Here is a 10,433-nt window from a genome sequence, read left to right as displayed (position 1 = left end):
TAGCGGACGAAGGATCCATCACCGGCTCCGATGATGTACCAGCAGAAAGCTTTGTATCTACCATGGTAGATGAAGTCAATGAAAGCACCAAATGTTATGATCTGACAAACAGACTAATCAAACAAAATGGGCTTTGATTTCTGATGATAAAAATATAATACAAGTTGAGAGGAAAATACCAACAAACACTGGAATGGAAATGACAATGACAGAAAGAAAAAATAGTGGGAGGATAGAGCCACAGACAGAGGAAGGGAAATATTCTAACAAACTCTTGCCCGCTCTACTCTGTCTCCATTCCTCTATTAATATACTACTAACTGGTCCCCTCCTGAGATATGTATTGGACAACAAGTTCTCCTAATTAGCCAGTATCCCATACATAAGTAAAAAATGCACGGGGCGTCCTATTTGGTCGCCCCCATTTAACCTATACCCATTTTTTAAAAACTTTTAACTTGTACCCACTTTTTAAACAACTTCAGCTCCCTTTCTCCTCCTCCTTCTCCTCCTCAAAGTTATATCCACCTCTTCTTTCTCAAACTTCTCCTTCTCCCTTTTCTGCAAGAAATCCGTTACAGCTATGTATAAGTTTGACTATAGTTAAAACCACTAATACATCTCTGTACAAAAGTGCCAGAAATCTAGGCTTCTCGTGTTGCTTTTCTAGTGTAACTTGTTTTCTTCGTCAGTGTGAACTCTTATCTGGATGAGTAAGAAGCAGGAAACTGTTGAGGATGTACCTTGTGGTAACATTGTTGCCTTGGTTGGTCTGGACCAGTTTATTAACAAAAAGCAACAGTGACGAATGAAAAAGAAGTCAATGCACATCCAATCAGAGCAATAAAATTGAAACCCCTAGCAGATTTTGGATACCATACGTTTTCCCATGCTAATAGTGCTGTATATTTTCTTGTCCAGTCATTTCTTATCTTCCACGCACTCATGGATATCACTGGTGAGTTATAACTATGCAATTGCAGTCTTGGAACTTCAGCTCTTCGCCAGTTAAAAAAAATAAAAACTTCAGCTCTAGAGCTGAAGTTCCCTAGTTAAAAAGATAAAAACTTCAGCTCTAGAGCTGAAGTTCCCCAGTTACAAACAAAAAATTTCAGCTCTAGAGATGAAGTTCGATAGTTAAAAAATAAAAATTTCAGCTCTAGAGCTGAAGCTTACAAACAAAAACTTCGCCAGTTACAAACAAAAACTTCAGCTCTAGAGCTGAAGTTCGACAGTTACAAAACAAAAACTTCAGCTCTAGAGCTGAACTTCAGGCCCGACTACTAGAATGCTGAAATTTTGCGCGATTACCTTTGCTACTTCAGCCCCGTATGCTGAAGTTATGCGAAAAAGCAGGTACGCTTGCAATTTTTTTTGCAAAGCGAACATAAGTTAAAACGTGACACAAAAAGCGGGTATAGATGCAAATGCCCCCATACATAATCATCTAGCCTTTGGGCTGGTATTCGACCCCTCTTACTTCTTCTGGGCAAACTTCTAGGCCCACTTGGTGGATCAACTTGTACTTCAGCTTCCTGGATTGGCCCAATGTTGTCTCCATTCGTGACACTCTCATTCAACACCTTCTAGGTCAGGAGGGTCTCAGCCATCACCTAGTGGTAGGGGTGGGCATTCGGTCGGTTCGGTTCGGTTTGAAGAAATTCGGTTCGGTTATTCGGTTTTCGGTTTTGTAAAAGTAGTAATCGAAACCGAACTGAAATAAGTTCGGTTCAGTTCGGTTATTCTAATTTCGGTTCGGTTATTTCGGTTCGGTTTTCGGTTTGAACATTATCATATTGGACTCCTTCTATGTAATAATACGACTGACGAATTTGTTGATTTTCCCCAAAACTTCGAAATTGTTGGAAATATTGTGTTTATAGAGAAAAAAAATAGACTAAACTTTGCACACTTTATGGATCATAAAATTCAAACATAGTGTAAATTACAACTCTGTGTGAAATTCTCCCGGTATCTATCACATATGCTATGGAAGTTTTAATAGACTGAAAGTCTTTAAGATTGGAAAGTTGATGGACTTACTTAATTGGGTTGAGTCTTTGATAGATTGGACCTAATAGTATTAATTTATTACCTATGGGCTTAGCCTATATATAACTTAAAGAACATATATGTTAATAATTCGATTTTTCGGTTAACTGAACCGAAAAACCGAAATTTTAAAATTTTAAACCGAAATCGACCGAATAACCGAAACCGAAATAAAAAAAAAAAAATTCGATTCGGTCGGTTAGTTCGGTTCCGACCGAGATATGCCCACCCCTACCTAGTGGAGGAGGGCCCTCAACGCCGGCGTCGTCATCGCCGCCGTCAGGTGGAGGGTCTTCAGGAATACCGACAGGAGCAGTGGTGGGAATAGCCATAGGGGGTCTTGTGATTCTGGCGGTGCTGGCTTTGATAATCATATAGTGCAAGAGAAAGAGGAAGAGACCAATAGATTACTATAATCCACCTCCACCACCATTGCCGATCAAAGGTGCAATCTTTTGTTCAAAATTCAAATTATTTGATTTTCGTTGTACAGACATTTTTTATTCACCAAAAAATTTACCAAATTTTTGTTATACCATCGCTCTATTAATTGTCTGAATATTATATGGGTTGAGAATCATAAATTATACAATTGTTCTTTTACTTTTTAAGTTTGAAAAAATTGAATATGGGGAACGTGTTTTCTTCGATTTTTAATATATGTAGTATTACAGTCAATGTACAGGTAGGTTGATGTTTTTACTGTTGTCGGACTTCATTATCATATCACTTTAAGACTGATGTTAGTCTTATTTTGCAGCTGACTCTCACTGGCAGCAAAATGCTCCATTACCTGGAGATCATTTTGTTTCAGTTCCCCTGAAACCATCTCCACCACCGGCAGGGGCAGCACGGCCTCCACACTCTCTACTTCCTCCTCAGCCCCTGCCTTACATGAGCAGTAGTGGAGCATCATCGAATTATTCTGGATCTGAAAACCCACTCCCACCGCCTTCTCCTGAAATGGCGTTAGGTTTCCCTCAGAGCACATTCACATATGAGGAATTGGCACGGGCAACTGATGGCTTCTCAAATGCAAACCTTCTTGGACAAGGTGGTTTTGGTTATGTGTATAGAGGACTCCTTCCTAATGGCAAAGTGGTTGCTATTAAACAGCTTAAGGCTGGAAGTAGACAGGGCGAGCGTGAATTTCAGGCTGAGGTTGAGATCATTAGCCGTGTACATCATAGACATCTTGTCTCTCTTGTCGGATACTGTATCACTGGATCTCAGAGGATGCTTGTCTACGAATTTGTTCCAAACAACACATTGGAATTCCATTTACATGGTAAATTAAACATACAACCTTTTTCTATCAAAAAACATAACCTGCCTGATTCAATCTTAGCTAAATATGCCTTCAAATGCTTATAATTTCAGAAAAGGGAAGGCCTACATTGGATTGGCCAGCACGATTGAAGATTGCTCTAGGGTCTGCCAAAGGACTGGCATACTTGCATGAAGATTGTACGTTTTTCTTACTCTCTTGGTTTAACAGTTTTCTTGTTAAATCATTTGATAAATCCTTATTGGCTTTTGTGTCAGATTAGTTCTGTACCCTAAATGAAGTCTTTTCCTTCACATCACAGGCCAACCTAAAATCATACATCGTGAAATCAAGACAGCTAATATACTTATTGACTTTAACTTTGAGGCAAAGGTACAGACTTCAGCATACATGACCAGAATATGACTAGAACTTCATTTGCTTGGGTCTATGTTATCGTATTATTACCGAGAGTACGTTCCGGTGGATATTTCATAAAGTACAGATAATACACAACTACAGCAACAACAACAACCCAGTATAATCCCACTTAGTGGGGTCTGAGGAGGGTAGTGTGTACGCAGACCTTACCCCTACCCTAGGGTAGAGAGACTGTTTCCAAATAGACCCCCGGCATCCTTCCCTCCAAGAACTTCCCACCTTGCTCTTGGGGAGACTCGAACTCACAACCTCTCGGTTGGAAGTGGGGGTTGTTTACCATCAGAGCAACCCCTCTTGTCAGATAATACACGAGAAGTTAAATTCACCATAAGAAACTATATTCCGTTACTAGTTTGACATACATGACAGAAACTGATCTGGAATCCAGCGTCTTGTTTTCGTTTCTGCACTAATAAATAAACCCTGTTTGTCTATCAGGTTGCAGATTTTGGACTTGCAAAGATCACTTCTGATTTTAACACTCATGTTTCTACCAGAGTGATGGGAACTTTTGGGTAAGATTTTAGATTCTTTCAACTTGTATGCTGCTTACTCTCTGACTTCCAAGACAAATCTCTATTTGCAAATGGAGTTGATATTTAATCTCCGATTGCATGTTATTGACATTCCCAATTAATATCCGTGTTAACAATTTTAATGTTTTTTTTCTTCTTTCATTTTTACCAATTAGAGTCTAACTGTATTTTGCTTTTTGTGTTGACTCTAGATATTTGGCTCCAGAATATGCTTCTTCTGGGAAGCTTTCAGAAAAATCAGATGTGTACTCCTTTGGAGTAATGCTTCTAGAGTTGTTAACTGGACGACGCCCCGTTGGCTCTAGTCAATCATCCATGGATGACAGTTTGGTGGACTGGGTAGGTACTTATATTAGCGTGTTGAAGAATATACATCCAATCAATATATATCCAAACTTCTTCTCACAGTGTCATTAGTTTTTTTTTATCATTGAAGAAAAGTTACTGATCTCCTTGCCTGTTACAGGCAAGACCTTTGTTGACACGAGCACTTGAAGATGAAAAGTTTGATACACTTGTTGATCCACGGTTGGAAAATGATTATAGCCATAATGAGATGGTTCGGATGGTTGCTTGTGCTGCTTCTTCTGTTCGCCATTCAGCAAAGCGTCGACCGCGAATGAGCCAGGTAAAATAATTTTTTTCTGAAAGAGTTTGTTCTCAGCAGTCAATTAGTACAGCTCTTATCCTGGCATGCACTGAGAAAGTTTCATCTAGTAATGATACAGCCATCTTTTGAAGTTTTAAGATATCTCAACTTCTTACTACCTGAGGTATTTGGAATTAACGTAACTAAAACCATGTTCAGTGAACTCAATATACTAGCTAAGGTGCTATTAAAACATTAGGTCCAATGTCCTTGTCCAGATGCAAAAATGCTAAGCTAAAACTTTGAAATTGAGCAGGTTGTCAGAGCTTTAGAAGGGGATATGTCATTGTCCGATCTCAATGAAGGGATTAGACCTGGACACAGCACAGTGTACAGTTCATACGGAAGTTCGGATTATGATGCTTCCCAATACAGTGATGATATGAAGAAATTTAGGAAGTTAGCACTTGCAAGCCAAGAATATGGCAGCACTGATCAGTACAGTAATCCAACAAGTGAGTATGGCTTGCATCCGTCTGGATCAAATTGTGAAGGCCAACTGAGCAAGGAAATGGAGATGAGTAGGAGGACGAAGAAAGATAATAGAGGCTTCGATGGAAGTAAAAGCTTCAGCGAAAGCTTTTGATGCAAGACATCCATCAAATACTGATTCTTTTCTTTAACACTTCACAGTGGCATTTTTTACTCATTAAATGTACAGCTATCTTCTTCAAATTGTTGTCTTTCCCAAATTGAAAATCTTTCTTCTCCTTTGTATTGTAATGTCTTATACAACAAGGATCTGGTGAGTTATGCTGTCAATTCTTTTGTTAAATGTCTCTGTGTTATTATTGACTGGTTGTTCACATCTCCTGAGACTAGTTATTTAAAGTTCCTTCTGGTATTGTTTTGCTAAAATTAACATCTGACAATTTGAATTAATATCTGTAGGGTAGCATTTTATTGCTTGCCTAATAATTCCCCCCTAAGGTGAAATTAAAACAATACCCAAACCTGCTCCTTTTATAGTTGAGGAACCGTTAGTGTATAATGTCCAAGTCCCCACATTAGATCCGATAAACGCCCGTACCTCATTTTCAGCTTCAGGAAGTAAACTTGAACTAAAATCTGCTAGTACTGTGACTTTATGGCTGTTCGTGGCTGATAAGTAATATCATATTCACTATGTTCTATCACCCATTTAGCTAATCTCCCTGATAATCCATGTTTATGTAAAATATTTCGTAATGGAAAAGTAGTTACGACAAAAATAGGAAGACACTGAAAATAGGGTCGTAACTTTCTAGATGCCATTATTAATGCTAGCGCTAGTTTTTCCAAATGAGGATATCATGTCTCAGCTTCCAATAAAGACTTGCTAATATAGTAAATGGGAGATTGCGTACCTCTTACTTCTCATACTAATACGATGCTTTCTACCACTTCAGATCAACTAAGTGGATGGGTAATCTCCCTCCATCCCTTCGCTTCGATAGCAGAGGCGGTTTTGACAGGTACACTTTCAATTCTTTCAAAGCGTGTTGGTAGTCATTAGTCCATTCGAACTGATTTTGTTTTTTCAATAACGAGAAAAATTTGAAACAATTCTATGAGGATCTTGATATGAATCTCCCCATAATAGCTACTCTCCTAGTTAGCCTTTGTACTTTCATTTTACTTGTAAGTACATCCGGTATTTCTTTGATCTAAGCTGGATATACTTCAATCCCCCTGTTAGAAACAAGAAAACCTAAAAATTTATCTGATGCACACTAAAAGCGCATTTCTCTAGGTTCAACTTCATATTATATTTGCGAAGTATATCAAAGGGCTCAAATGTTTCATATGATCTTCTGCTTTTGCCGATTTAACTAGCATGTCATCAATGTATACTTCCGTGGTTTTCAATAAATGTTCTTGAAACATTTTGGTCACCAACCTCTGGTACGTAGCTCCAACATTCTTCAAGATAAAAGGCATGACTTTGTAACAATAAGTCGTCTCCCCATGTGTGTAATAAATTAAAAGAAGTTTTTTTCTCGTCTTGGGGATCCATTTTTATCTGCTTATATCCAGAATAAGCATAAAAAAACTTAAAAGTTCATGAGCAGCAGTAGAATGGATTAATTGATCTATATGTAGTAAAGGAAATGAATCATTAGGACACACCTTATTTAGATCAATATAATCTACACATACTCGTCATTTTCCATTTTTCTTAGGTACTACAACATTATTGGCTAAACAGTCAGGATATTTTACCTCACGAAATGAACTAATTTTCAAAAGTTTACTTACCTTTTCTCGAACTACCTGATTTTTGAATGCTCTCTACTTTCTCTTCTTTCGCTTCACCGGCGGGTATAATTGATCATCATTTAGCTTATAAGTCATTACCTTCAATGGTATACCTATTGTAGACATGTGATTTTTGACCCTCCCTAATATTTTTATATTTTAGTATGTAAATATTTAATTTAGGCCTAATATAGCTATTTCAACTCATTTTGACTCTTTTTACTTTATTTTATTACAAGAAAAATGAAAATTACAAAAAATATTTTAGTTTATGTATTCATAATTTTGTTTTAAAAAAAAAATAATACAAAAAGTAGTACCTTATTTTTATCTTTATATAATTTCGAAAACACAAAAATAGTTTCATTTTTAGTTTAATTAATTAGGATTAGCTTTGACATTTATTTCAAATCATAAAAATATAAAAAAATATATTGCATCTGCATTTAGGATTTTATTTTACATTTTTAGATTAATTAAGTAAGTTGTTGTTTGACAAAAATAGAAAAAATTATAAAAAATAGTCATGTTACATTTTACTCTTTAATTTTCGAATTTTGGCAATTTTCTTTGGTATTTAATTAGTTGGGATAATTATTATTTTGAGTAATTAATCTAATTTGATAAGCTGAATCTTAGGTCAATTTGACCCATTTGGTTTTTGAAGTAATTAACATAGGGTTTTAAGGGTAGTCTAGGGATTGTTTAAATTGGGTAGTCTTACCTAACTAATTAGGAAGCTTCTAGAGTGGTGGGGTTGGGAGTGCATTACTGAATAGAGTAAAGAAAAGGATTTGAGTGGAGTCAAATAAAAAATTGGGGAAGGGGTATTTGTGAATAAGTAATTCATTTCTGCTACCTATTTAAAGAGAGGGAAATACACTGAAATAGGGAAAAAAAGAATGGGCAGCCTTGAGAGCTTCTTTGTCAACAACAAAAGAAACGATAGACATCCCTCCCAACTTCCAAAAAAAAAGACTCATCCTCACCGTAACTAATTACGTTTTCTAATCTTAAACCAGCTTCTCCATAAAAGCTCATCATTAAATAAACACTATCCAACCAAAACTAATTAAACTCATAAAAATCCAGTAACACCACCTTGAACAAAGATTGGTAACTATCATTCCTCCCACTACCATGTGAACCTCCGTCAAACAAGCTTCAAGTCTGCTGCTGCGGATTTTCGAATTTGCCGGTGAGATTTTCCGTTTGAGATCGCTATTCACTATTTCCCGCTCGAAGTCGTCAAGGTCTGGGTTGAGGGTGTCGTCCGAGGTTCGAGGTTCGTGGAATAATTTCATGTTGCTGCTTTTTTTTCGGCTCCTGTTACGCTGCTGTAATTGCTTGAGGTCAATCTCTCATTTTTGATTCTTGAATTTAATGGATCAGAATCTCGTTTTAAATGTGTTTACTTAGTGATAAATTTCTATGTGAGCTTATATTTGGTTGTTTGATTCTTAGCATCTGATTTTCTTTAGTTTGACATGATTTTTCATTATTTTGTTGTTGTTGATAAAATGAGAAATGAAAGATATAAAGAAAAAGAATGTCGTTCAGTGACGATGATTAATTGGAAATATACTGTGGGGAGTGGAAGGCTAAAGAAATAGATCCCGTATTATTCAATTTTGAGTATAGAATTACTAAATTTCTCCTTGCTAATTAAAGGTAAACATTAATTTGGATTTTTTTCTCCACAATATTTCGTTGATTTATTTAGTTCTAATTTATTTTATTTTATTTTTATTGTCACCTAGAAGCATGTTTAGGATGACCACATTTGGGTAGGCTAATTGTTAAAAGATTTGGACCGGAATAAGCTTCATCGCACCTTGGGCTTTTAGTTGAATGCTTTTCCTTTAGAATTCGAGGCATGCCATTTAGTTGAATTTCCATGGCCCTCGCAAATTTAAAAACGCGTAGTTGCTTTAGGCGCGTTATTTTAATAAATTACTTTCTTAAACTCGGGTGCGCATTTATGTGACCCAAATCCAAATCTCAACAATGTTATATAAAATGTGTTGTGGACTGCGGTTGCATTTATGTGGCATGGTTTAAGACATATTTTAAATGACGTTGCAATATTTTCTTAAAAAATGGTTAAAAGCGGTTTAAAGTTAAAATGCACATAGGTTAAAACATGTGTTAAAATCAGATAATAGGCCAATTGTAATAGTTGAGCGACCGTGCTGGAACCACGGAACTCGGGAATGCCTAACACCTTCTCCCGGGTTAACAGAATTCCTTACCCGGATTTCTGTGTTCGCGGACTGTAAAACAGAGTCAATCTTTCCTCGATTCGGGATTTGAACCGGTGACTTGGGACACCATAAATTATCCCAAGTGGTGACTCTGAAGTTTAAATAAAATAATCCCATTTCGATTGTCACTTTAAGTTGGAAAAAACTCCCTTATACACCTTTACGGAGGTGTAGATAAAAAGGAGGTGTGACAGCTCTGGCGACTCTTCTGGGGATCGAACCCAGAATCTCTGGTTCAGGGTTCAGAATTCGAGCTTAGATGAATTGTTATATTTGGCTTTATTTTTTATCTGATTTTATTACATGTTTGGGCCTAATGTGCTAAATGTTGCTTTTTACTGCTTTGATATTATCTGAACTGTATATATAAACTACTACGAAACCCTCTCTTCTCTCTCCCGAGGAGTGCACGCTGGTCGTGACTTCTTTCTATTAGTGTCATGTCCCAAATAGAACGAGGTTCAAACAAGTTGCAAAGCCGGATGATCTTTTGGTTACCGGTACGCCGCCCCCCCTCGGCTCGAGTTGTCCGCTCGGGTAAGCCAGGTCTAGAACAATACACCCAGGTTTTAAACCTAGAATAACTCAGCCTCATGCCGGATCCGTAGTAGGAACGTTTATCTGCATTATGTACATTTGACTTTGGAAACTCAACACAGGGGTTGGGTCTGTCTAGGACAGATGTACCCAATATAACAGACCATCTTGATGCATCCTATGTGCTACATGTTGCATTTCTTCGAGGGTAAAAGGGTCATTTGGCGGACTAATGATAGTTGAGAGCAAATGAAAAAAAAGAAAAAAAAAGAAAAAGAAAAAAGAGAGGGTGAAGTGTGAATAGAGTGGGGCTCAATTATGTTTTCTGTCACATTTTTTGTTAAGGGAAAAGAGCTTGAAAATTCAAAAAAAAAAAAGATTTGCACTTTTTCATCGTTTTTGAAAATCAAAAATAAAAAAAAAAGGGAAAAAGAAAATACAAAAAAAGA

At 36.9% G+C, this 10,433-nt stretch overlaps 1 protein-coding gene across 1 annotated transcript; it reads left to right on the top strand.

Moving 5' to 3' along the window:
• Nucleotides 1-2,240: 2,240 nt before the first annotated feature.
• LOC104218423 (proline-rich receptor-like protein kinase PERK1) lies at nucleotides 2,241-5,720 on the top strand. Its single transcript, XM_070174462.1, has 8 exons — nucleotides 2,241-2,497; nucleotides 2,813-3,340; nucleotides 3,433-3,519; nucleotides 3,642-3,712; nucleotides 4,199-4,275; nucleotides 4,488-4,635; nucleotides 4,763-4,924; nucleotides 5,202-5,720. Exons 2-8 carry the CDS (start codon nucleotides 2,947-2,949, stop codon nucleotides 5,529-5,531), a joined length of 1,269 nt encoding a protein of 422 aa, XP_070030563.1. The 5' UTR covers nucleotides 2,241-2,497; nucleotides 2,813-2,946; the 3' UTR covers nucleotides 5,532-5,720.
• Nucleotides 5,721-10,433: the final 4,713 nt, after the last annotated feature.

This window comes from Nicotiana sylvestris, chromosome 5, assembly GCF_000393655.2.
Source record: "Nicotiana sylvestris chromosome 5, ASM39365v2, whole genome shotgun sequence".
Lineage (NCBI taxonomy): Eukaryota > Viridiplantae > Streptophyta > Magnoliopsida > Solanales > Solanaceae > Nicotiana > Nicotiana sylvestris.
Note: the sequence above shows the minus strand (reverse complement) of the source record. Positions and strands in the feature narration are given on the sequence as shown.